We start from the raw sequence: 27,944 nt of genomic DNA, 5'->3' as shown, positions 1-27,944 counted from the left end.
TATCCACGTCAAAGAGCGGGAGAAATTATTAACTTGATCTTACTTTTTTGCCAGTCCAAAGAGAGCGGAAATTATTGGTGGACTTCATTAATTTCAATTTCAATTTTTCAATAGTGCGGACTTTGAAATCAATAGGTAAGACGTAGTCCTACGTCAAAAAAATTAAAAAAAGCTCTAATTTATCTGGAATGATAATACCTAACAGAGGCGCGTCTAAAATTGATGCACTATGAAAGTGAATTGGGTATATGACAGTTATATGATTTTCGTTATAGGGCAAATAGGAATGATTGTTTTTCATAATTATTTCTAAATTCCGTTGGTTGCGGTTGCTTGATTGTTTTCTCTGCATTTTTTACCATTTGAGCGCTCATTGAGCTGTATCATCTCAAATATCAGCAGAATCTGAACAAATAGGTCTTGAAGTGAGATGTGGAATTTATTTGCATTTCGTAAACAAAACACGGATTGGTGTATTCGACCAACCAAGTACCGGGCTTTCTAGTTGTCATTTCGAAAACAAACAATAGGCATCATTACTAACATTATGCTCGGTGGCCGCCAAACATATCACATAGGCCCAACCAAAGTGACAACTCCAATGTACATTGTGCTGACCATTGCTTTCGTATCGGATGTAGGTATCACATCACTCGCCCATAAGTCCCTGATGGCTGGTATCCGTAATGAAATTCTCGTTATCGCTTGCGTGCATACATGCGTGAATGCGTTCGTTTATTATCTAGTGTCTACCAGATGTTTATACATACGCGCCTCCGCAGGAAGGTCCGATGCCTATTCAACAACCCATAATGCCGTGGCTCGGTGGCCATACATTGCATTAAAAAACAAACAACAGCTAGCAAAATAAACGCTCCAAAACACGATTATCGCGTGGTTCCCTCCTACTGTGTTCAATTTTTATTAATGATAGTAATTTAATGTTATTAATCATTACGATGAGTGGAGTGCCTTTCGTCAACAGAGCCCTTTTTTGCGAGGGAGCATCTCCCAGGAAAACTATGACCTACTAAATGATGTAGGATTGTAATTCCCCGTTTTTTTAGCCTAACGTAAGCAGCAACAACAACGCACATCACGATATGCCTGTTTCGTACCAACCGCGGAGGGGAAAGCGTCCAATCGTAGCGAAAATCAACTTGTTCTCTATGCTGGTTGGTTGTTTGGCTGTGGTTTGTTCCAGGGTGATCGTGATCATGTTTAACAACGCGATGACGATCTAGATTAACATTGTTAACAATCATTATTATTATTTAATCGTGCCTATAAGAGCGCTACATGAAGATTCATTTCTCGCAAACGATTTTCACAATCATTAACTGTCTTCCGACAGAACGGTTTGCCCGGTTGCCGCCTACCCTGATTGTACGCTTATCTGACCATGAGATAAAGAAAAGCTAATGATCCTGTCGTTTGGTATTGTTTCCCGCTCGAAAATTGCCATGCAACGGCGCCGGCGATGTGCAACGCGGTTCTGCATCACACACACCTGTCGTTGCATCGTTTCCGGTTGACAATTTAGATTCGCAATGACTGATAGTGAAATAATGATAATATTTACCAGTGACTTTTTCGCAGCGTGGCTACCACTCATTTGTGCATTGATGAGTTTATTTTTAATTTCTAGTACCTACAATGTTATGTTCTATAACTCGTTTACCTACAAAAAGTCAGGGTTGTTTTCTTGAGTTTCAATGACATCACTTTCAATGACATTGGGGTGCTACGAAACAAACGGCTTACAATTCGATCCCGCTAAAATGCTCAAAGCAAAAGAACCGCCACGGAGCATCCAAACGCACACAATCGTCCGCCCGAGAAACAGGTCATTTAACGAAAGGAACCTGAAATAAAAAAGCCGTTTCATTAGTGCTTTTATCACCTCTCGGACAGCTACTGTTTATTTCAATTTATTCAGATTGAGTCGACTCGAACAGTCCTGATGCCACCAGAGAGGCATGTTAACCGGCTACTGAATGATGCTTCTTAACTTTGCCGAAACGATGAAGTCAACGCTCGGCATTCCCGAATTCCTCCCACACACCCGTTTCGTATTCAAACACAGCCATAGCCACAACGCAACGCTGCGAACAGATCGCTAAGGGACCCGGATGGACCGAGTATCGCATATCAGCGGTTCCAATTTTTTTTTCTTTCTTTTATTTTGCTCTCCTGGTCAGGTCCTGGCACAGAGAGTAACACCGCCCGTGACGAAGGAAAAACATGGTGAGGCACATGCGTTGCAGATCAAAGAACATAGAAAAATTTAATACAGACCTACGCACTTAAAGAACTCAGCAAAATTTGCCGAGATTTGGACAGCCGAGCGTTCGGTAAAAATTTCAGTTTTGCAAATCGACGTTTACGGATCCTTACTAACGTTTGGCATTATAAAAAATTTTACCGAACGCTCGGCTGTTCAAATCTCGGCAAAATTTTGCTAACTTCGGCACTTTTTTTTAAGTGTGTACATTTAATGCCTTCTCAGTTTTTGAACAAAGCAAAAGTATTGTACGGGAACTCTTAAATTACTCTAGAATTTTTATTTTATTCATCGAACTTCTTTCGATTTTGTTTACAATTTGACAATCGGACAGCTACAGAAGTTTTGACATGTTGATTTTGCCACACTGCACCAAAATCATTACCTGGAAATTCTAGAAAGAGTGTAAAACTATCGTTGCAGTACATGATTCTTTCCAACTGAGTTTCCAAAAAATTTCCCTTATGGTATTCTGATCGAAATTCTATTATGGGCCTTATTATGTACGTTACGTTGAGCGTCACTTTGCTCGACTGTACTACTTTTGGTATTATGTAAGTCACACGCGACATGATTTTGTCGACTAACTCGACTGCGTCGAACGCTAAATGATTGCTGACACAACTGTCAGCAAATGACGATCGTGTTTGTTTTATTCTGAACATGCATTGATCCGCTATGCTGCCCGTTCTCCCCATACTCGACACTCGATAGTGACATCGTCGTCATCGTATTCAGCATAGAACCGGAGTGCTACATGTTGTTTCAAGCAATCGTCTCCATTCAACTCGATCACGAGCCACTCGTCAACAAACTGCCCAGGCTTCTCAAAAGTTGCAAGTCGCCCCTGGTCTGGTCGGTGTTTCTGGTGTCGAAGGTGTTGTTGAAGACAACCGTTTTCGCAACACTGTCTTCCGGCATTCTTACGACGTGCCCGGCCCATTGCAACTTATCGACTTTCGAAATATATACGATGGGTAGCTCGTGATTCACACGCCCACACCACTCTCTGCTTTCAGTCGACAAGAGCGCGTATATCCTCCTTGAGCAGCGTCACAGCTTCAAGTCTATAAAGAACTACCGATCTAATAAGGGTTTTATCGAATACCTCTATAACAAGAAGACTGGCAGCTCTGCCAATATTCGGGAGACACTGATGGTAGCTCGCTCTACCGGTCAAGGTAGTCCCTAGATGCATCTGTGTGAGTGAGTACTTCTATTCGTACAACCATGTCCCAGGAAGTGTCCCGCATTGACTAGTTTTTTTTATCATGCTGAGTGTTGTTTTAGGAACTTTTAGCAAATAATTCATTCAATATATCTCGCTGTCTTCGTCAGCATAGAGCTGGGCTAGCTAGAGCTGTTCCTAGCAGTCGTCTCCATTCAATTCGATCTTGGGCCACGTCAAATTCTCAAGGCATCTCAGAAATCACAATACGCTTCCGGTCTGGTCAAGCCAACTCGTGGGTTTTTGAAGAGTGCCATTTTCGTCGCACTGTCGTCCGGCATCCATACGACGTGTTCGGTCCACCGTAGCCTACCGACTTGCCAGATGTACGATGGAAAGCAGTGCTTGTAGCTCCAAGTAGTGCATGTAGCTCGGGATTGATATGCGTCAGCCACTCTTCGTTTTTAGTTGGTACTCCACCAAATACCGTCCATAGCACCTTCCGCTCGAACACGACAAGGGCGCGTATGTTCCCCGTGAGCAGCGCCACAGCTTCCAGTCCATAAAGAATCAATAATAAGAATTTTGTAAATCGTCAGTTTCGTACAGTGCCATGTGTTTCTTGATCATAGAGCTTTACGATGGGCAAAGTAGGCCCTATTTCCCATTTGAATACGTTCCTGGATTTTCTAACTAGTGTTGTTGTCCGTGATCACCAGCAATCCCAATCTACCCATCTACCACGAACTAGAACGTCACCGTTAATAGCCTATTGTTAGTGTATCTGGCAAGAACAACAATAACACTTTGTCTAGATCTTAACCCAAGCGTACTGACCATTGTCTGCTAGATGTGAAGGTCAACGCAACCATAATGCGGATTTGTGTCGTAACAGAGACTTTGTGACAATGGTACCGTTTCTTTGCACTCTGTGTAGCATTGACAACCAGTCAACGCACTTCAAACTATCGTAAAAACTGCGATTTCGCGTGATGGGATCATACGCTGTCTTGTAGTCTATTAAGACATGGTGGTCCTGTAATAGCCGTAACTTATGGATCCACCGATCCGGCAGAACACAGGGACGAAATTAAAGAATTTTACTGCCGACGGTTATCTGCCATGGCTTTCACCTGTCGCCAGGATGTGAGAACCCATCCCCATCAACAGCCCGGATATCGTTGACTTAGCTACGTTGCCATGAGATTCTGGGTATGCCACTTCTTAGTTGTCTTGTGGATTCCAGTCGAGTGCTTCTCTACAGGTCTCGTTCACTCTTTTTCTCAAGGTGTGTCTGATCCACTTTCACTAACATTCACGAATTTCGGTTGCTATCGGCCGTTGGTGACAACGACGATGGAGTTCCTTGTTGGATATCTAGTTGTGACTACTGTATAACTGGTCAGCGATATGCTTTCGTGCAATGACTAGGATTCTCACTAGCTGACACTAGATAAAAATGCCTGCATTGGTTTGGTCTGTCTGGTTTTGGTAAAAAGCGATTATTCCACTCCGTTCTATTCACTTTATTTTCCGCAGTCAACCAGCTTCAGAATGCTGTCTCACTAGAACACGCCCCGTGCCGCTTCCCGCAATTCAGTCCATTCCACTTCAGACCAAAGTTTTTAGCCTGATTGGTACCCGATCTTCGCTGGGTTGTTAGTGTCCCAATATCTATTATACAAGATGGAGCCTCAAGTTAAACGTTACGCAACTTAATACGATTTTTATTGCCGATTTTGTCGTTAGAGCCGTTATAAGAGTAAAATAAAACCCTAAATATGTGGATTCGAATTTAAATTTGGAAAATCAGGCCATTCAATGTCTTTTAGCATGGGTTTATTTGTATGCCCCTCATTGTCCTTCCTACGTTCAGAACTCTCTACATTACACCGATGACGCCTCTTAACAGTGCTAAAGCAACTCTTACGGCCGAATATAACTGGAGACAGCACTGGGGTGAGAGATAAAGGTGGGTAAAGTAGAGTAAGCATGGCAGGAAGGGTAAAACCCAATACACACAAGCACGCATAAAAGATTGATAGTAAAAAAGAGGATATCGCTCACTCATTAGCGATTTTAGCAAAAAGAAATGCCGTACAGGCTACAGCAAATACTCAGGTGATATCACAAGAAATAAATAGCACTGGTCGCAGTGACGAGTCCACACATGAAAAAAGTGTCACACAATTAATTGGCCATCCCTGTTTGAAATTTTTATATTAATTTATACTTGCATCTATACGTTATACAATTTATTTACAACCTTTCCAACCCTATTACTGATTGATTTTTTTTCGGTTCGCTTCAATTTTAAATGTCAACAGAAAAAAAACTTCATGGATAACCGCACAAATTGCCAGCCTGAGGCACTTTACGTTGGAAACTCTACTTTTTTATTTTCTCTCTACTAGGTACAGCACGAAATTAATCACGTGTCACATGTCATTAAAGTCCAGCTCCTAAGTGGGCTGAAACGCGTTAGCCATCCGAGTAGAAAGAAAGTAAAAAAGCATATATTGCTAATTAAACATCTTCACTTGCCGCTTTACGCACCATCAGCAGCAGCTCCCTTGAGAAATTTTCCGTGCAGTGAAGGATTCTCGCTTCTCTGCATGGTCTGCTCTACCGCATCGATTGGCTTTTCCAGCTGTGAGAATTACGATATCTAGTTGCAAACGCGTTCGCACTTACGCGTCGTTTTAAGTTGAACCAAGAAAAATCATAAAAGGCAGCAAACTGGAACTGCAGCAACCTCCAGTGCAGTGACTGACTGGCAAGGTGAAGTGTTCCGTTTAGATGCTACACTTTCCTGCAATTTCCGAATGGACATTTATAGCAGAAAGTTTCCTGTCAACCACGTCACTCTGGCTAAGAAGTTTAACTTAATTAAAACATATTCCCTTTGGCTGCATTCATTTAAGTCATTGCTGAATCATATTCTTTCGTTATAATTAATTGTTTATTTGTTGCCTAGAGTGGAAACCAAACACACAACATACTCAGTACGCAATGGCAAATAGTTAAACTCCAATTAGATATTTACACAACTATATTTCAGTCGTTACGATTGGAAGCAATACCCATTACTTATTGATTGCTCGAGACCGACGTGTCATTATATTTTTAATATGATCTAAAAATTCAATCGTGCCTGTATGACTTAAATTGCATTTAAATGTCACAATCGTTCAGATTGAACAGCTCTCTGACTTCTTTCGGTGCAGCGCAATAGTAATATTATTATATTCATAAAGCAAATCCATTCATTACCAGACTGGTTTACTCGCTCGAAATCCGACCGAGGCAAAACGGTTAAATAGTTAGAAGTAAAAACTAACCGAACTTCGGCCAGGCAGTTATAAGTGAAGTAGACAAAGGGCAATAAAAACGAATGAATCTAATTAATCAAATAATTGAATTAATGAGCTCTAACAGAGCTCCGCCGTTTTCCGCCATCGTTTAAGGTACGAGTTTTTCTTAGGCCTAACTGGGATGGCTTACCGAATGCCACACTAACACCGGCATCATGCATGCCGGCCGCCCGCGCGACGGTTTCGTTCCGTTTCATTCAGTCAATTTTCATTCAGCAGATTCTTCGTCGGGTAAGAAGATTTCATTTGTTTACCTTTAGCTAGCTGTTTTTTTTTTTCGTGCTTAAGCTGTCTCTCTCTCTCACATAGACACTCTATTGGTTGGCGGCGTGGTTAGATTCATTCATAGCAACACTCGCGAGAAGCTAATGAAGTCTTTTGAGGCTTTTGGCATTCTTCGCGACGAGGTTCGATCCCCGGAAAATGAAAGGTGGAGCTTTTGTTTCATCATGGGTGGTGGAATCATAATTTAGGAAATATGAAAAATACGGTACATGTGGTTAAGTAGAACATAGTTTGATCGTAAATTCTAAAAACCTTCAAACGGGAATGGTTTTCGTCCCATTTCTCTGCAGCTTTAGGGAATTTGATTTTAAAATTGTCGTTTTCATGTTAAAGCAATCTGCGCATTTTCAATCAGGAAATACCTAATAGGTTGTTTCATCATTCTTCACATGTCAGTCACCGTAACACAAATCATCCGGGCAGAAATTAAATACTACAATTAATAACACAGGTACTTTTAGCGTGTCGTTAATACGCAGAATTATCCTTACGTGGGGAAAAATAATTATCAGTTTCATTTCTGTCATTTCGGTACAATTCTTTGAAATTCAGTAAATCTTGCCAGTGCAGGTCAGCGGAAGTGTGGACCTGCGTAGAGGGAAAGAAATGCAGCGATGCTCATTTGCATCCACGATCATAACATTTTTATATTAGGTAGCCGGTGGGTTAATATATGACTTTTATTGGTATAAAAGCGAACGGATAAAAATATAAATAAACTCAATATTAAAACAAAACTGGACGTATCACGGAGGCACAGGCGGCAACGGTAGAAACGGGTTATCAGGGCAGACTGAAACGGTGAGAATAATCTACGCTCACTCATGGATGGCTACGATCGATCGATCGATCGATCGAATGGTGTCTGGCGAACATCGCATTTCCTCTCCTTGGCTGGCAGACCGGATCGCGACAAGATGAGCAATGGTGTGCCGGGGGGCCAACTTTGGAGACTCGCACGAAGCTGGTGTTGATTGGACAATTTATTTATTATCTCTGCGCTTTGCCAAGGTGGATTACGACCATCCTGCAGAGTTGCTTTGCTGTCGCTTGGTGGTCCTCGTCGACGAACCTTAGCCACCGGCGATATGAGAAATGTTAAGAATTCTTGGTTTTTAACTTTTATTGCCCCTCTGCACAACTTATGGGCTTGAACAACCGTTAATGAGGAGAATTCGTTGCTCGATGAAGAAAAAAAAAACAACTGACAGGCGACACTCTTTGATAGAACAGACTCCAGTCCGAACTAATGGGGAGTGAATTAATTAATAGAAAAAATCAAAGTGCTTTCGGCGATGATAAAACGATAGCTCTATTATAAAAAAAATGACTACCAGCAACGTAACATTGCCCGAGCCTTTTCGATGTTTGTTTTCAAAACAGTTTTGTAGTTTGGTGTGAACGTCGGGTTCGTCGCTTGTTAGACGTTTTCAATCCTAAATTGAGGTCTCCGAAAAGATATCGACCATGAGAAAACTTTAAAAGGTGAAACTATCTTTACTTGATTGATGTTGGCCTCCCGGGTAGATAATTATTGCAGTAATCAGAACCTTACAATTTATTGTAATATCTTTCATCTGAAGAACACATGCAGATTTGAACTGATCATAGTTTAAAAGTTAATGTCAATGATCTTTTGTACTGTGACTGTGGAAAAACGTACTGTCAAAGGTCGTTTCAACGAAATCACCATGAAAAACTGCCTTCCAATCGGTTGAAATGTCGTAAAAATTGTAAACAAAGCCCAAGATTAGAGTACCCATAGCATCATAAAAAGGGAACCGATTACATAAACCGAGCGAAGCGCATAAGCTCACATACACACACACAGTCGCATAAAAAACGGCTGAAATGGGAAAAATAAAATATTAAATTTTATAACGCATCGGTTTATTCACGCGGAAAGTGTATGAAATTGAGTCCAGTTGAAAAAAATCATCATTCCGTCGATACTAGAGAACGGCTGGTGTTGATGGTGATGGCGATGATGGGTGATGATGGCGATGATAGTAGATCCAGTAGTTTTTATTTCACTTGTCTGTGCCCAACCTATCTAACCACTGGTTTGGGGGTCAATATAGCGCAATATAGAGCTGACCAAATGCACTTCCTGGGCCTGCAGTAGGAACAAAAAAAATGCCGTTGAGTTTGGAGCGCTCCGAACGATTTTTCATTGAAATTGCTCATAAAACATTTACGGATCTCTCCCGTAGTTTCCCACGTATAGGTCCCCGTACGTTTCAATTTATTTTAATTTTAATAAAATGTGATATGAACAAAATTGATTTGCTTTGTAGTGGCTGAAATTGCTTGTGCCAGGAGTGAGTGAGTGAATTATTGAACATCCACATGAATAGTTTAGCAGAAAAAACTGCGTGTGTCGATACCATTATGTACGTCCACCACCTACAACTTTTTTCGCTTAATTTACATGATCGGCCTTCGAAGCACCTACCGGCGACCGAACCTTTATCATTAGCGAGACTATCGATTTTCAATCACTCTAATTAGCTGGTACCGTGAGTGATGTATTGCTAGACGGTGGCTACTGTTAGCCCCATGGCGACACGGGCGATGACACCGAAACCAGTTATACGTCTATTGGTCCCGAACTTAAATGAACATAAAAAAGTGTCTATTATTTCTATTCCAAAAACAAATCTAAAAATCCTATTCTAATTATTTCTAGTATTTAATTTTACTTTAGAATAGCAGTGATATTTTTTTACTCCTATAAACATCTCGGTTTGATGAATGATTTACGAGTAGATATTTCTACTATAAAGTAAACCGTATTGTGATTAAACTATACTCTGGTTCCGTGTCTGCCAATGCATCGTTTCATACTCTATGGAGGCAGGTAAAATAAACTATGACCTTTACAGGACGGTGAGCTTTGCGTACACTCTGCAATGTATGATAACTTCTGCTCGTCTAGCCTTATGTTGAAGGATATTTCTCCATACTCTAGCGTACTTTTTCAAGTAGTGTGCATCAACCTTCGGTTCGTAACACAAAATAAGAAATTTAAGTGTAGTGTTAACACATTCTATTCGTAACCATATTAACATCCACCGGAAGTATCCAAGCGTAAACAGCCATGGAGAAAGACCATCGCGCATCGTTGAGGAACGTGTACTCACATGAGTTGTTCCGTTTCCAGAAGAGCTACAATAGTCTTGCAAAGACTATTTTTTATAGGGTTATCTTAATTTTTGCAACAATTGTTACCGAGTTCACCGAGCCTCCGGACTGAACTCCGGAAAAAACTGAGTTTTTCTATAAGCAGTAGACCTACTCCAACATCCAACAACAATCTCAAGAGTGAAATACCACATTAGTCGACATAACCATGCATTATATTGCACAAATAACTAGCACAATTAAATAATAAAACTATAAAAATTTGTACGAATTTATTACTTTTATTTAAATATATACAAAAGTATCCAGAACATCAAAATTTATTATGTTGATTCTATGTTGAAAATGCATCTTTTCCATTAAAATACATTATTTAGTCATGAAAATGTCCGGAAGCTTCAGGTAGACGTGTTTAAACATACTTTCACCAACAATTCAGATAGAATTACGCATGCCCCAGATATTCAAAACGCCGTATCTTCCAAACTACCAATATTGTTTTTTCTAGTTAAGTGATTCTTATGTAGAATTTTCTGGCGAACATTTTAAGCATACTTATTTGAAAATAAAATTGGGGGTGTTTCGAGATATAGAGATAGAGATAGAAACCCATAAAAAAAAGTATATTGGCATGTCTTCACATCAAACTGTTTCAGAGATATTTAAATCAGAAAAATGACTTTTTGAAAATCTGTAAAAAAGGAAGTAGCGCCACTGCTAAGGAGATTGATCAATCGGCGTAAAACTTCGAAAAATTGGTTGTGGGGTCGGAATGAACGATTATGCCAACTTTGGTTGAAATCGCTGATGGTCGAATCCAAACCTTGCGTGCGTTTGAGATGGAATGACCCATAATAAATTATTTGATAAGGGTGAAATTTAGTTGTTTCTAGTAGATTGTAGTTCACTCAACCAAGAATGTCGGCTAGATTACCTTTTACAAATATTTTAAGCTTATATTTGAATATACCGCGATTACTAATTTGTTTAAGTTCAATGGGCAATGCGTTATACTCTTTTGGACCAACAATTGAAATCCTCTTTTGACCAAGTATTGTGTACTCCTAAACATAAACATTCGTCGTAGAACTCTTCGATCCTATACCTTTTTCTATTCTACCCGTCTTACGTACTAACTATGGTAGTAATGAACCTCTCAGTAGCATGTGTCACGTTTTTTTGTTTGAGTTTAACCTATCTCGAGCAATTCTAAAATATCGTCTTCGTCGGGTTCTAAAACAAATGTACCTTTTCTTTTGTAGTATATAAATAGTAAAGTGTTAGTCCTAAGCTCAACACTTTTTGCACGCGTGTTGTGCCATGGTACACCGCATTGAGCTTCTCCCCATTTATACTACTGCTACTTAATTACCGTCAAACGGGGTAACTTGCAACAGTTCTCAACTATGAGTGCAGGTGAAAACTTATCTGTAGTACATTTGAGAACATTTAATTAATACAAAGTTATTAGGTCTATCATAGAACAATTTCACATACTGAGAAAAAATTTGTGATCATAATTGGCTGTTGTAGACATTTTTAACTAATTTGTTACTAGCAACCCCTTAAACGGGGTAACTTGCAACGGTTACGTAATATATGACTGTTCATTACGTTACGAGATATCATAATTAGACACTGTCAGATTGCTGGTCGATTCTCTCAGTAAGGTTATTTTCGGTTTGGCCTCTTCTATGGCCATTTTCAGTATATCCAGAGAAAAACTGGCATGTTTCCGACTTACCGAAAGTATCTTACACTCTTCAGGTGTACTTTAGTATTGTTTGATGCAAAATTAAATGATAACGTGCCTCTTGAAGGTAACGGAACACAGTTTTTTATATCTAATAGCTGTTGCAAGTTACCCCGTTTAAGTACTTATTTTACGAATAACGTGGTAACAAGTAAGATCAAAAAAACTAGTCATCATAAATCAATTATTTTGTTTCCTTATTGTTTATTTTACTATAAAAAATGTATGTTAGGCTACTTTTACTTGAAGTGCCTGTGGGCGACACAAACGTTTTACTGACGAAAAATTGACGATGAATTTGACACCATCTTGTGGGATTTTTAAAAATCACCAAAACAGCAGAAAATCAACATAACAGTATTTAAGGCTTCTTTGAACTGTTAACAACAAGATTCAGTGACTGATATAGATTAAACATTGAAGTAACAGATCAAAAAGTACAGTAAATTGGATCGATGTAGCGTTGTTGCATGTTACCCCGCTGTTGCAAGTTACCCCGTTTGAAGGTATAGTAAAAAAGTCGGTCACCATAACCATGATCATGGTTCTGGCGGGTTTCATTTTTGAATAAAAACGGACCAATAATTCCATCTGACGATAATGCACCTCTAATAGTCACTCATTCAGGTGACTGAAGCGAGGTTTCTCTCTTCACATCAAAAGCGGCAGTTGACGTATTCATTTACTCACTAACTTGCTTATTGATCCTTGTCCGCCAGTCCGACAGAACAAAGGGTCATCCCTCCAGAGATCTCCACTGACGAAATGGCTTTTACCTGTCGCCAAGATAGAAGTCCTGTCATAGGACCTTATCAACAGCTCGTATGTCTTTGCTAAGCCTGTCCTTTAGCCTCTGGGTCTACCTCTTCTACGTTGTTCTTGGGAATTTAAGACGAGTGCTTTCCAGTAGAACTCGTTCGCTCCTTTGCCAAAGGTATGCTCAATCCACTTCCAGCTACGTTCTCAATTTTTTGCTGCTATCTGCTGTTGCTGACATCGACGATGGAGCTCCTCGTTCTATAACCAATTGTCAAGTCACCAGCCACGAATTATATATCGCAAGCAGCGTTTGACAAATACCTACAGTTTTTGCGCTGTTTCCGCTGAGGACTAACGATTGGAAGCTTGGAACATGGAACAGCAAGTCTCTCAATTTTCTGGGAAGTACCCGCATCCTTTCCAACTTATTGAGGGTCGCCTAGTTTGATATTGCAGCGCTGCAGGAGGAGTGCTGGATGGGGTCTACCGGCACAGCTGCCCATATCGGCACGAGTGGCTTATTAGGCCAGCGTCATACCTCGAAGCCAACTATAACAAGATGGTGAATACTATAGTAATAACGCAAAAATGTTAGAAATATTGGAAGTAAAAAAATACGAAAATTCTTAGAACATATGATTTAATGTATTAGTGAACTATACTGCGACTGCATGAAGAAAAGCTATACAAAAATTTAACAACTGAAAAACTGTTGACAACATAAGATTTTTTCCATCAACTAAAAACAGTGAAGGATAGCTTGTTCCGTGTTTGTGCTTCACTCAGGACCTGTCCACTCTTATCAAAGAAAGCAAATGAAAAAATACTTTGTTTCATGCACGTACAAAGTAAGCATGATGTCAGTTCTGTGAGGATTCTGTGTAGGCTATGCGAATTAATACTCTCCTTTTAGTTACTTTGTCTTTCTATTTTGCGTATATCCGGCCCTCAAAAAGGGAAACATACCTAGCTTTCACAGCTTTTTTTGTTAAGTAACATATAAATTAATTCAAATCAATTTTCGGTGTCGCAAACTAACAAAGTTGAAAGCGTGCTTGCGTATTATCTTTTAGATAGAATTATTTTTTCATATTTTCTTAAATCAAATCATATAAAATAAAACTGTGAGAATTCTGCTGAGAGTTTTCTCTTATTTTTTTTTTTTTTTTTGTTATCAATCAAAACTCGGAGACACAAGCCCAAAATGAAGAAGAACTAGCTAAACTGGTTCGAAATTTATAACAACCCAACGGCATTATGTCCCACACCTTGCGCACTGGGAATAAATTAATCTCGATATAGCAATTTTGAACTGTCTCACCGCTGCCTGATACCGGTCGCCGGTCATTAAATACTCCGGTGGTCAACTCGATAAGCGACGATTTCCAAAACGAAAGAAATTTGACCCATCCGGTCCGAACGGAGGCCAATGTCACATTATTATTTAGTCCAGATGGAAAATGCTCTGCGGAGGATATCACTTACGGGGCCGTTTGAGCCAAGTGGCATAATGAATTCGAATAAATTTCAAAAATCTTTTCCTTATCTAAATTGATATCTGTGTTTTTATCCTTTTAATTTACCTGTTTGGTTTGTGAACCAGCTGCCGAGAAAGACTTCTCGGCTTTTATATCAGTGTGCCGCTCGTGAGTTCGGGAAAAAATGTGAACCTTAAGTTGCCGGTCGACACTATTTCGGAGGCTATTACATGCTGCTAGTGTGGCTGCTGATCAGTGAGGAAAATTTATTGCCGGGATAGATTACAAAATAAATCACCAACCGCATTCAGTAACGCACGACAGGGAAAGAAAAACTCGTTTCAACTAATGCTGTCCAACTCGCTTGGAATCCCCCGAAATAAATTGCCAATTTGTATTTGCAGAACTACTCAATCAGCTTGATAGTTTTGGCTAAAGCTGTACTTCAAAATGCTGACAGCTGCGGTTCTTGGCTAACCGACACTTCGAGCCAATGATCATTTTTCTCACGGTTATTCACATTCAAAAGATTTTTTGTCACCACCAAAAAGGTGCCGAAGATCAAAGATCGCAACAAAAGTCACATAAATTTAACTTATTGACGCCATTATCTGAACAAAACGCCTAAAAGCCGCTCGTGATCCCAATCTTCGAGCTTCCATTTCGTGCCCTTTGCATTGCAGTGCAAAACCTGTCAAGCATGGAGCCAGATTTTAATAAACCTATAAAAATCCGAGTTTCGAACTTTTCTGCCGCGACCATTGATGTCGCCTTTTTGCCTAGACGTCTGGCAGGTACTGAATAATATTAATTTCATAAAATTATTGTTTTCCGTTTTTCGTTGGGTCATTATTGATTTTTTACGATCCCAAACGATGATCGGAGCGTTTTCACGGTACGTTATCCACGAGCAGGAATAAACCCTTGAAATCAATGACTGTCCGCCAAACTGCAATAAAAATCTACACAGCATTTGAGATCCCGAAGGTAGCGATAGCGTGGAGCTCACAACAGTCGATTGATTTTTCCCCTCCGTTTGCTAGTGACGTTGGCCCGTCATCGTCGTCGTCGTCGTCGTCGGGGAACCTAATTCGCGGCTAACCGTGCCGAATTCATTAATCGACAGTAAATAAATTTTGAACATAAAACTGTGGGTCACACTAGTAGAAGGAAATAAGAAAACAAAAGAGGAGTGAAAATTAAAGTTCCTAATCCGAGAATTTGATCATTGTTTAAGGTGCCGAATATTTAAAAAAAATCAATGAGAACGCACAGCGAATTTTTAAATGGCATCATAATCGAGTCCACACGTTTTACAAGTCTTTTTCAATTTGACTATTAGTAAATGTCACCAATCTTCCTAGGAGGGATTTTAACCTTCTGCACGTTTTAAATCTAAAATTTATTAGAAATGTTTCTCATGAGAGCCATTAGTTGGAAAAATTATGCAGTGAAATTTTGACAAAACTTAACTGCTCGAGTCTTCCCGAAATCGGTCGTAACAATACTTTCCAGTAGCGATTTTGAATCATAATAAAATTTCAACAGTCGAAGAATGTGCCAATAGAAAGCAAATAACATTTTCTAATTATCATTCAGCCCGGTCGTGGAAGTCCGCCTTAAAACTTTGCATTAATATTCAATACTAATCAAACAAACCGTTCGACTCCGGTGGTCTGTCCTAGAGTCGTGATCGGATCGTTTGTAGTAATCAAGATCACGATCACTCATTCGCTGCTTCTATTTCAAGCTCACTAGTTAGAGCAAAATTGCTGTCTAAACATCGTCGGTTGAAAATTCGTTCGAACTCAAATTAATTATGATTTAGCGAGTCATCGCCGAACGAACTGGACTGTATGTGGACGTGATCAATTGAAGCAACTACGATCAACGACTGATTAACGAATAGGTTTGGTGCCACATTTTGGCAGAAAATGCCTGCGTTGTTCAGAAATTTAACCCAAGAACAGACAACGGAAAAATAGTAGGGTAGGATGGGGCAAAGTGTGTCAATGAAGCTTTCTAAATCCTAAGACATTTGCCCTTATTCTGCGAGTCACGTGACTCAATACGACAATTGTCACTCGCCGTGACTCGCCACGGCGAGTCGAGTCACCTAGGTGACAGCCGAGTCACCTAGGTAAGAAACCCCTGTCACCTAAGTGACAGACCGTGTCATCTGGGTGACAAAGCGAGTCACCTAGGTGACAAATGTCACCTGATTCGCGGTGACTCCAAATAGTCACGTCACTCGCCTCGCAGAATAAGGGCAATTATTTTAAGTTTGAAAAATTTTTCTTTCAAACATCTTATCAGTACCTTTTTCTACCAGGGATAAATAATAACCAGTAAGTTATGAGTTCCTATTTAAGAATCATTGAAATTTTTGGCACCGTTGCAGAACTGCAAAACTTGCCACTTGAACTTTTGAACATTGACTTGAACATGCAGCTACAATTGTTTTTCACTATTTTTAACTTTACTGGGTCCTACAAATTTAGACCATCCTATTTAAGAACGTGACACTCTTTGCCCCATTGATTGACATACTTTGCCCCGGTGTTTAACTACTAGAAAAGGGTCTTTTTCAAAGCTCTTGGAAAAATAGAAAAAACATATTCTAATGCTCAATATTTCCAAGATTGATTAGAAAATATTCTAAAATGTTAGGTACATGGCGGTAGAAATACAGATATTTTTTAATCTAGCACAGTTTGAGCTTAGGTGACACTCTTTCCCCGTTTTACCCTAATTGTTTTTCCCTAATTATTGCCGTGAAGTTTATCTAGCAAATTAAAAAAAGTCAATGAAAACTTTCACAGTAATTGTAAATAATTTAGCTCGACAAATTATAAAAAATCAAAGTTCAAACAACAACTGAATTTCCGCTCCATCCAATTTACAGACGAACTTTTATTCCCGATACGAGGAAACTGCTACTCGTTTTTCTTTCTTCTTCTTTTTTTTTTTGACCGACCGCTTGATGGGCTCTGATTGGCCAAATTATGATTGCAAGCCCATTGACTATCGCATTCATTTTTCTTGAGATCACTTGTATTGCTGCAGCACAATACCACAAGTGACTTTCAGATTATCCCCAAATTGCTGCACTCTATTCAGCGCGACTTTCTGCCATTCTGCCATCACCGGCGAGGAAAACCCCCTTTCAGCGGTGCTGCTGACCAATTAATGAAAGAAAACGTTGCTTCTTGGGTGACTAACGACCGGGCTTTAGCCGCGAATGCGAGCAGCGAGCGCCGGTGGAGGTCGAGAAGAGTCGGATAATGTTAAAACGACTAAATTATTAACCACCATCTCGAGTCGACCTTCCAGAAGAAATTTAATTTCGACGCGCGCGAAGACCCTGCATCCCCGGATGGTCGTCGTGGTCCCACCCAGCGAGCTTGGCACTGCTTTACGAGAAAAGGAAGTTTCGAATGAGCTGAAAACGAAAGAAATTAACAAGATAATGTTTGAGTCTCCCTATCAACCTTCTGGTGCAGTGCGGATGAAAAAAAAACTGGAGGAAGATGGAAATTTTGCTTCGTTAAAGAAGCGGATGATGATTATATAATCGTTGCCCCTTGCGCATAAGGACTGCAGATTAAGCCGCTGATGGAATGATTGAGTTGCAGCTGATGTCGTCAAATGAGATGATGAGTTCATTTCGTAAGCCATGCAATCCATCCGCTTTGTAAGCCGACAAATCGATTCGTCATTGAAGACCACCGAAAACCCCTCAAAGTGTATTTTTAAATAACGAAGCGGTCAGAATACGCGTTTCCTGGAAATGGTTAATGTGCGTAACTTTCTCGCATGCGGTGATCGGCCGATCGTAAAAGACACTTTCGTTGACTATAAAACTGGACGTAACGATTAACTGGAACGCGACACGCACCATTTGTCCCTGACCTTCCTGTTGTTACGAGTCGCCGTTATCTGAAAGTCAATTCGATGCATTCTCAATTTTCTAAAGCGCGATTGACAGTTGTGTTGGTAACGAGCGAACGGGGCTCAAAATTATCATACAGTTCAAACACTAAACGCACAGTTTTATTACCCACGTCTTATCAATTCCAAACCATCATCGCGAGGTTCGTTGTTTCTCTAAGCAATTAATTAGGTCCCAACTTCAACGAACTGACATCAACGCGCAAGGGGGTCGGAATGTTAAGCTGAAACAAACGACCGTTGTCTTATTGGACATTGGCGCTTGAAATCGCGTGTGGATGCTGCTCCGGCATCTGGCTGGTATGCCAAAATCAAATTGAGATTGAAAAATTAACCCTCCCTAAATGGATGGCCCGCACCCGATGATGTAGCTTCATTATGCAGTCGAAAAAGCCAGGCGACATAAAACGTTTGCCCACGGGTACCGTCTACAATGTTAGAATGCCACTTTGTTTACCCTTGAAACACTAGTCTGCAGACACCGCGCAGCCTGGTAGGGACGTGCGGTGGGCTCGGTGTCCAAATTTGCACTCGATCGAATGATGCAGACGACGCGAGCGAGCATTCGGATTCCTCGTTTATTGGTTATCGATTAAGTTGCTGATCCGAAAGGCAGATAAGGCGGTGCTGTGGCATTTGGTTAGCGGCAACCGGCCCTGCATGTTTCTTTGTTGGTAACTCGCCCGGAACGAACAGTGCATTCTATTTCCGCAGGATACGGCTTTATTAGCAAGTGTCTTTTAATTAATCTTTTCGTTCTAATTTTGCAGTTCCGTTGTTTGAACGAAATGGACGAAATGTACTGTACTGTAAACGCTTATGGATTCATAACCATGCAAAATATTCATGACAACTTCAGATAGGACCTTCATTGTTTTTTATTTTTATCAATCGTATTTTTTGACGTAGGACTACGTCTTACGGCAAGTTTTGAGATAGGGTGTCATTCCAAAAAATCGAAAAATGCGAGCGTCACGAAAAATGAAAGGTTTTGAGCGCTAATAGCTCAGCGGTTTTCCGATCGATTTTCAATATTCTTACACCAATCGATCGGAAAATTTTCTAAGAATTGACCCAAATGAAGAAAAGTATGGATTCTTGATGTTGAACTATTGAAAAATTGAAAATAATGAACCTATGTTTTACCAGAATTCTCGCTTCGTGATTGGTTGGAAAATTCTTTACGATGATCTAAACCTATACCAATTTGATATCTGTGCTTGGGAAGTAAGCCAAAACAAGTGACAAAGTTTCCTCATTTCAACAAGATTTCTTAACACCGCGGTTCAACCTAGACTATTTTGATGTCCTTGCTTGGGAAGTACGCCAGAGAGAGTGACAAAGCCCCCTCGTACCAACAGATTTCTTACGAACGCGATGAAACCTAGTCCAATCTGATGTCTGTGTTAGGGAAGTGTGCCAGAAAAAATGACACGAGTTCGTTGTCCCAACAGATCGCAAATTCTTTACTGCGTGACGATTAAACCTCGCCGAATTTGATATCTGTGTTGGAAAAATGTGCTACAGCTGTAGTGTTCGGTTATAATACGGCTGTGTATGAATACGCATGCTTGCCGTTTCATTAGAAGTGTAGTGAAAAGATGTGCTGTTGATAAAATAGGATTGAATTGGTAAAATCCTTTCAACGTGGGAAACCTTGGATAATAAAAACAATCTTTAATTTCAGTAAGGTAGCAGGAAAGTAATAGTTTGTGTTATTGATTTTGTTAAATTGTTTTCAAATGCACAATCTTTTGAGAATTGAACGTATGCAATGTTACTACTTTGATAAATGTTACATACAATGCATGTAGCATGTATATATGTTGCATATAGCATGTATACATGAAGAATCGAATGATTACAAGCATGAATACATGCTACTATCACTACAAACTTTGTAGTACAAAGAGATTTACGTAGTCCTGCGTCACCTATATATGCGGTCGTGTCTTGTACACAACCCCTCTGATTTTTTAGTATTTTTAGTTTTAGTTTATTTTTCAGACTATTTCATCAATTTATTAGAATTGATGATGCTGCAATTATTGATATTTAATTGCATTTTTTCGACTGTTTTTCGCTCGCCCATTTTATTGGCAAACTTTCACTACATACCTTCTGTTAGGATTCGAAGTATGTACAATGCAGGACTATTAATATACTTATCTTATATCTCAACCTCATTTGGGAGGTGTTGCCTTCAGCGTTGCCAGATCAGCGGTTTTCCCGCTAGATTTAGCGGGATTTCAAGTCGGACAGCGGAACTTAATAACCAAACAGCGGCTAGCAGGAATCTAGCGGTTTTCTTAAACAACTCAGCGGGATTTTAGCGGGATCTCGATTTAGCGATATTTGGTAGGCAAAAAGAGTGCTGAAAGAGAGGTTGACAGCAAAACACTTCGTTTATTGAGATTCTAATGTCTGCTCATGCATTGGCAGATTGTTCAGCATATTCTGTGGATTAGAAAACTCCGTGGTTTTTGCCTAGAATGGGATGAGTTCTGACAAATACTCATTAGAATTTACTGAATAAGAAGACCACCAAACCAATCCGTTTTTCGTATTCCTAATTTTTCCACAAACTAATTCGTTGCCGATGGTAAAATCCAACTTATTCATGAATTGGAAACAAAACAACACTTATGTATCTATATACATCATAGAGCCGTATTCTGCAAGTCACGTCGAGCAACTCGGCTCGACTCAGTCACTGTCGAGTGTCGAGTGCAAGAAGAACGGGCAATATAGCGGCTCAATGCACGACCAACACAAAGCTAGCTCAGGCGTCATTTGCTAACCGTTTAGTCACTAGCTTTTTGGCGATAGACTCAGTCGAGTTAGTCAACAAAATTGGGTCGCGTGTGACTTACATGTTACACTCGGCGTGACTTACAGAATAGGGCCCATAGTTTGGTATATACCACAATATTTGTATGATAACAAAACCAAAACAAATCGATGCTAAAACAAAATATAAGCGAGAACAAAGAGCCGATGCGCTTTACAGATATTTTTGATTTCTGGGTGCTTATGAAGATTGAAACATATCTTCTTTTGTCACCAAAAACCATAACTATTTGCCAGCGTTGCTGAAATTTTGCATGATTTTTATCATAGCTAGACACAGAAAAAGAATTTGTGCTAAAAGCTTCTTTCGAAATTTTCGCCTGAGTTCTTAGACTCTTTAATCTTATAAGTCTTGCAAAATTTCGTAGTAAACTGTCATTATATGAGGGATAACAAGATATTTCTTTTTCTGTTTCCTGAAGCCAAAAACTTCATCAACATGAATGCAGTAAATTTGCATAATGTTCAATTGCAATTTCTCAATTTCAGTAGATCATTTTAATTTAAATGCAAGCCTTACTGAAATGAATATTTTTTTTATTCTGTACCAGAAACGAAAGAATAATATGACTTTTGATTCAGCGGGATTTCTAGCGGGAAACTGACTCTAAACAGCGGGATTTCAGCGGGAAATCGACCTTTGGGCAGCGGGAAAATGGGCAATCGACCTGGTAACACTGGTTGCCTTACATAACAGCCAGAGCTAATCCTGAAGTTTGTCGCTAGAGAAGAGTTAAGTTTCAAAACTACTTTTAAGTTTTTGCTTTTTATGATTATCGATTGCACATCTCACGGTTTTAATATAAAAATAGTGAAGAAAGCAAGTGATCTCATGTTAGGTATGATACTTCTGTGATGCTGCAACTTGAACAACCTATTTGTCATGAATTGTCCTTGCTACTCCGTTTGACCAGAACCGATGAATATTGCAAAATGATAGATGAAAAAAGCATACTTGAGATAACGCACTATTCGTCATTGTATAAGGTCTTAAGTATATACCACAAAAACGTATGCACTACATTCTTAAAAGAATCCTACGCTTTTCTTTCTTTGTCACCCGTTTCATTTCTTTTGAACGTTACAGCAACCGAGATTTAGCTTCATCTTGCTTGAGGAACTGACCTAATTTCCTCTGTCTTTTTCTGTGCTAGTTCCATGTGACATTTTTATTTTCAGTCTTTATTTCAGCATTTTACTCCTTTTTAGTATGACGACATAAGTTTCTAACGAAGCCATTAAGCGCTTTCTAAGAAAATTGCTGGTGTCTTTCATCAACAGCAAAATCTGAGCTCGATTCATCTTTGTGTGGTAATTTAAAGTTATCCTCTGTATCATTCAAGATACTCACACTCGAAAATGGATGTTTAATTCGTATTTCTAAGCTTTTACGCACCGAATGAATAGCTGAACTAATCTTCGGGTAAAAAGTAGTTTTTGTTCTATTTCAATAAATGTAGCCCCTCATATTTACGGAAGAAAACTATCAGTCAGCAGTTGTGCCATTCATATCACATCATAGAAACACCAAAATTAAGTGGCCATCACTTGCGAAGATTTTCTACACACTTTTTGAAAAGTCCACGTTTTATTTTGATTTTCAAATTTCAACTTCAATTGTACACGAAACAAGCTTTATTTAGAAAATACACAACCTTTTGAAGTCGTTATTCAGAAGACATACGCGTACACAACAACAAATCATGGCATATTTTAACTACATGAAACCGTTTCTGTTTATTTCAAAAAATTCTCGCATTTGCTGTTCTTCTTGAATGAGACTTTTAGAGCATATTCACCGCTTAGTCGCTGACTCAAGACTTAGCTGAGATGCAAATTTTAAATTAAATAAAAACGCACCTTTGCGCTGGATAGCGATTCTTTTTATTAGGGATGGGAAAACTATCATTAATTACTGATAGTTATCAGTAAGCAATAATATCACTAAGTATCAGTAAGGTTTCGCAGTTATTGATACTTACTGATACAGTTACGTCGTCCCGTTAGAAAAATCAATTGGATTAAAGTTAATAGTCGATAGTTCCGTACGATCGACGAGAGTGACACAATATGTCGTCGTTGTCGTCAGCAGCCTAGAGCAGGGGTGGCTCGTGCAGTTTCAAGCAATCGTCTCTATTCAACTCAATCTTGGGTCATTCGTAACAAATTTCCCAGTCGTCTCAAAAGTCATAAATCACTTTCGACTTGGTCAAGCCATCTTGCATGTTGAGTCTTCGTATTTCCGGTGCCGGTGGGGTTGTTGAAAAGAACTGTTGTTGATCCGCCGTCCGGCATCCTTACGACGTGCCCGGCCCACCGTAGCCTACCGACTTTCGTCAGATGTATACTTCTCAGATTCATATACTTCTACCCTTGATGCAAATCATGTCTCTCGTTTCGATACCCGCTGGTCAGAACACCGCCTCAAGAGTGATATTGAACAGCATACTGGATAAGCTGTTACCTTGTCCCAACCCTCGCCGCGTCTCGAAGGGATTCGAGTGTGTCCCCGAGACATGCGAAACACATCACTCGTTCTAATGTAGCTCTGATTAGTCGCGGCAGTTTATCCGGAAAACCGGTTTCGTGCATTATGTGCCATAGCTGGTCTCGATGGACTGTATCGTATGTTGCTTTAAAATCAATAAAGATGTGATGCAAGGACAAGATGTACCCTCACTCAACATTTCTGCAAGATCTGTCAGATGGTAAAAATCTGGTCGGTAGTTGCGCGAGCCCCCATGAAGTCCACCTGATAAATTACAATGTAAAGTTACAATGAATAATGCAGTTATTACAATTTCCTATTTTTTTGCTACAATGCCGTGATGGGTAAAATTACTGATATTTACTGATAGTTATCAGTAACGTACTGAAACTACTGAAAGCTATCAGTAACGGTTTTAATGATAGCTCCCATCCCTAATTGTGATATCGCCCGGGTGTTTACTGTATGACCTGCACTACATTTCTTTTTGCTATAATCGCTATTGAATGAGCAATATGCTTATTAAATTTTATGCGTGCTTGTGTGTATTGGGGTTTACCCATCCTTCAAAGCTAAGGCTTGTTCGCGACAAAATTTGGACACAGCTTCGAAAATACATTAAGAATGAGTGAAATATTTTGCAAAGTGGTAGACGTATGTCTGTTCTTTCTGAAAATATAACACTTGTTTATATTACAAGCGCTCAGCGTAAAATGGCGTCGAAAGAAGAGCAAGTGTGAAAAGCAATTTGCCAAGAAAACTTGTCAAAAAGCTTGGATTTCCTCCAAGCACTGTTCATAGTATTTTAAAATCGTTCGATAGTCGCTTGACAACAGCTAGGAAGAAGGGAAGTAGAACAAAAACGGATCTGAGGAACCACAGGGATGCGAAGGTAAAACAAATATTACGGAGGAGACCAGATCTTTCTGTACGTACCATTGCTCGTAAAATAAAAATATCGCCAATATTCGTGCACACTTCTAAGCAACAACAAGGCATGAAGTCTTTCAAGGTGAGGACTGTGCCAAACCGTAATGATAAGCAAAATACGACGGCCAAAACACGCGCTTGTAAGTTTTACCGCGAATATTTAACGAAGTTTCCATGCGTTATAATGGACGATGAAACGTATGTCCTAGAAGACTTTCAACAGCTTCCTGGTATGTCTTTTTACACTGCCATGAAACGGAATGGCGTTGCAGAGCATTTTAGGACAACGAACAAAGTCAAGTACTCCAAAAAATATTTAGTATGGCAGGCCATTTGCAGCTGTGGTCGAGCAAGCAAAAGTTATATTACGGAATGGTTAACAAGGAAATATACCTTGAAGAATGCCTGCAGAAACGACTGTTACCGTTCCTACACAAGCGTTCCTACAAATCCTTGCTGTTTTGGCCTGATTTGGCATCCTGTCACTACGCCAAAGATGTATTAGAATGGTACGATGCTAATGGAGGCCATATTGTACCGAAGGAAACGAATCTACCTAACTGTCCAGAGTTACGCCCCATCGAGCGGTATTGGGCTTTGGTGAAGAGAGAGCTGTCTCAGCACAAACAACAAGCAACAACTATAAATAAATTTCGAAAACCTTGGACAAACGCAGCTAAATTGGTTGCCAACAAGTCTGCACTGACCCTCATGGCAAGGGTAAACTCCAAAGTTCGCCAATTTTTCATGCAGACCAAATAAGTAACGTTAATTTGTTTGATAATTATTAGCGATACACACATACATGATATAAAATTGTTTCATGGATTGAACTTCTAGTAAATTTTTTTTATTGCTAAATTGAGGTGTTCAGATTTTGTTGCGAACAAGCCTTAGATCTACTTTACGCACTTATTCCTTGCTGTATTGTCCCATATTAAGCCGTCCCTGGCGAGGACTCATTCGTTCCTCTGACCAGTGCACTTAACTATAGAAGGGACTTTTGCACTGTCAAGAGGCTTCAGTGAGGAAATATAGAATTCAGCATGAAGGAAAGGTAAATGAGGGACCTGAGAACAAATTCATGCTAAAGTCACTCGACGTCGAATGGCTGAAGTAGTGTTAGTAGTCTATTTGTATCTATATGTTATCCATCTATCAAAATACTGTCAGAATACTGTCAGTAAAATTTGATCTTATCTATGTCAAATATTTAAATAATTTGGTATAAGATTACCGGTAGATTAATGTTTGTGGCAACATATGTCTTTCAATTGCATTGCACCCGTATTTTATTAATAACAACAATTAGGACGAAATTCATGACACAAGTTTAATAGAACGCCTCCTAACAAATTTAGCTTTCTGGTAGGTACCACTGATAATAAGTTTAACCAGTAAGAAACATTTAATCTATAATCAGAACATCTACTTTTAGGTACATAAATCTACAAGTTGAATAGAAAAAAAACAAATCACAAAGCTACCAAACTAAATAGTTTCCGCACTCCGAACAAATCAGAGCTTATGCTTGATAATTGGAATAGAAAAGAAATTCCTTTTGAAGCGCAATCGATTTTATTTATCGATCTATCCTATCTGACTAAACCCAGTTCATTGGTGAATGTGGCACCCTTTTCAATAACACCTTCAATATCACGCAAAAACTTCATACATTCATTGATGTATATCAATAAAACCTATAGAAAGCCTTTAAAGGCATACCTGCTATAGAACATAATCAGCGCTGCGATTCTCTAGGAAAAGCAAGCAACTGCAAAACTATTTACCTAGTTAACACATAGAATATAAAACTGCCAGCTGCCTTGTTGGGGCCACAACTGAAAATCTCCGCTCAAATAAGTCGTGATAAATCAATACTGCACTTGTTATGTGCATTAATCAGCTACAACGTTAAATTGGCGAACATAAACCAATCGGTCTGGACTTCGCGCGGTAGCACGGCGAGGTTTCAGGAAAAATAAGATCGAGAAAAATTCACGGCACGCTCATAAACTATCGATGATTATGATGTTCGTCGTGAGGTACGTCTAGATTACCGCCTCAGGGACTCAGGGCGAGATTCGGTCCGTCTAGTACCGTATCGGAGATCTGCACGGGTGGCCTTCGTTTTGGTATCGATTTCGATCGACCCCTAAGTACGCCGCTGGTACCAAGTCCACAGAAACAGCGCTTCGCGCCGCCCGCCAGCTTTGAGATCACGTAAAACCTGACATCCTCCGCCTTCTTTCATCATTCATGCTCGTTGTGGGTAGCATTGAACCGGATCGGATTGGGGAAACCTCGAGTGTGTGGGAGCTAAGTAGTGCGATGTAAAGTGGGAGGAGAGCTCAATCCACGATCGTGTGAGGTCGATACCGGTCCGGTGTTTGCTTGGGAAAATTTGGTTATTTCGCTTAAATGGTCCTGCGCGCTTGAGGTTTTACGATCGATCGATTATAATTGCTCTTTTCCTGGGTTGTTGTGTCTCAGGAAACTCGTGGAGCTTGGACGGCTCGGCAGGGTTATAAATATCCCATTTTACGGTGTCATCTGTCGCAGAGAGGCAGAGGAAAGTTTCCTGGAAAGATGACGCCATTGGCCTCCCACTTTGTGTGGCAATTGGTCGATCTTCGACCTGGGAGGGCGTCGGAAGCAAGAATAAATGACTTCTGTGTATCGTTTGCCGTTATCAAAATTGATTCTCGAAAGCTCATTATCAAAAATGTTAAAAGCTTTTCATTAGAACCCCAGCTGTAAGACGACCAATCACTAACAATGCCTAATGTGTTTATCTCTTCTCTTATTTTCAGACGATACTTAATTCAATGCACAAATACCAGCCCCGATTTCACTTAGTCCGAGCAAACGATATCCTGAAGCTACCGTACTCTACGTTTCGGACGTACGTGTTTAAGGAGACCGAGTTCATAGCCGTTACTGCATATCAAAATGAAAAAGTATGTGTCTGAATTCTAAATTTGATCGGATCAGGGAAATGTTTCACTCTCCCGATCGTGAATCAATTTAGTTTGTGAAAAAAATTTCTCTTCACTACAGTTGTGTCCTTTTCGTTCTATTTACAGATAACGCAATTGAAAATAGATAATAATCCTTTTGCGAAAGGATTTCGTGATACCGGCGCTGGAAAGCGGGAGAAAAAGTAAGTATCCTCGCTGTGCTAACCGATGGGCTTACCCTGCCTACACTAGCAGTTCTGCTCTGGGGGACTAATTTACTCGAATTGATGATAAATCGTTTACCTACAATGTAGGCACTTACCAACGCCGTCAACCGCAGACGTCGTCGTGCAAATGCGGTACCGGACGCATAACAACAGCTTATTCCCTGTACGAGTAATAGTTTTGCGGTGCATTATGCAAGAGCATTTACGCATTTAAATGAGTATTTTTCGATCGATATCCTACGGTTAGGTACTATGTTGTTCATTAGATAATCAACGAATGATAGACATCAATG

The 27,944-nt window shown here is 39.8% G+C and overlaps 1 protein-coding gene across 1 annotated transcript in view; it reads left to right on the top strand.

Annotated features, from left to right (window-relative positions):
• Nucleotides 1-547: 547 nt before the first annotated feature.
• Nucleotides 548-27,944, top strand: part of LOC128735793 (optomotor-blind protein-like) — a 55,440-nt gene continuing 28,043 nt past the window's right edge. Inside the window, exons 1-3 of the mRNA XM_053830279.1 lie at nt 548-637; nt 27,278-27,424; nt 27,551-27,627. Coding sequence (XP_053686254.1) covers nt 548-637; nt 27,278-27,424; nt 27,551-27,627 — 314 coding nt within the window. The remainder of the gene's footprint in view (nt 638-27,277; nt 27,425-27,550; nt 27,628-27,944) is intronic.

The sequence above is a fragment of the Sabethes cyaneus genome, chromosome 2 (genome assembly GCF_943734655.1).
Source record: "Sabethes cyaneus chromosome 2, idSabCyanKW18_F2, whole genome shotgun sequence".
Lineage (NCBI taxonomy): Eukaryota > Metazoa > Arthropoda > Insecta > Diptera > Culicidae > Sabethes > Sabethes cyaneus.
The sequence above is the reverse complement of the archived record's forward strand: the minus strand, read 5'-3'. Positions and strand labels throughout refer to the sequence as shown.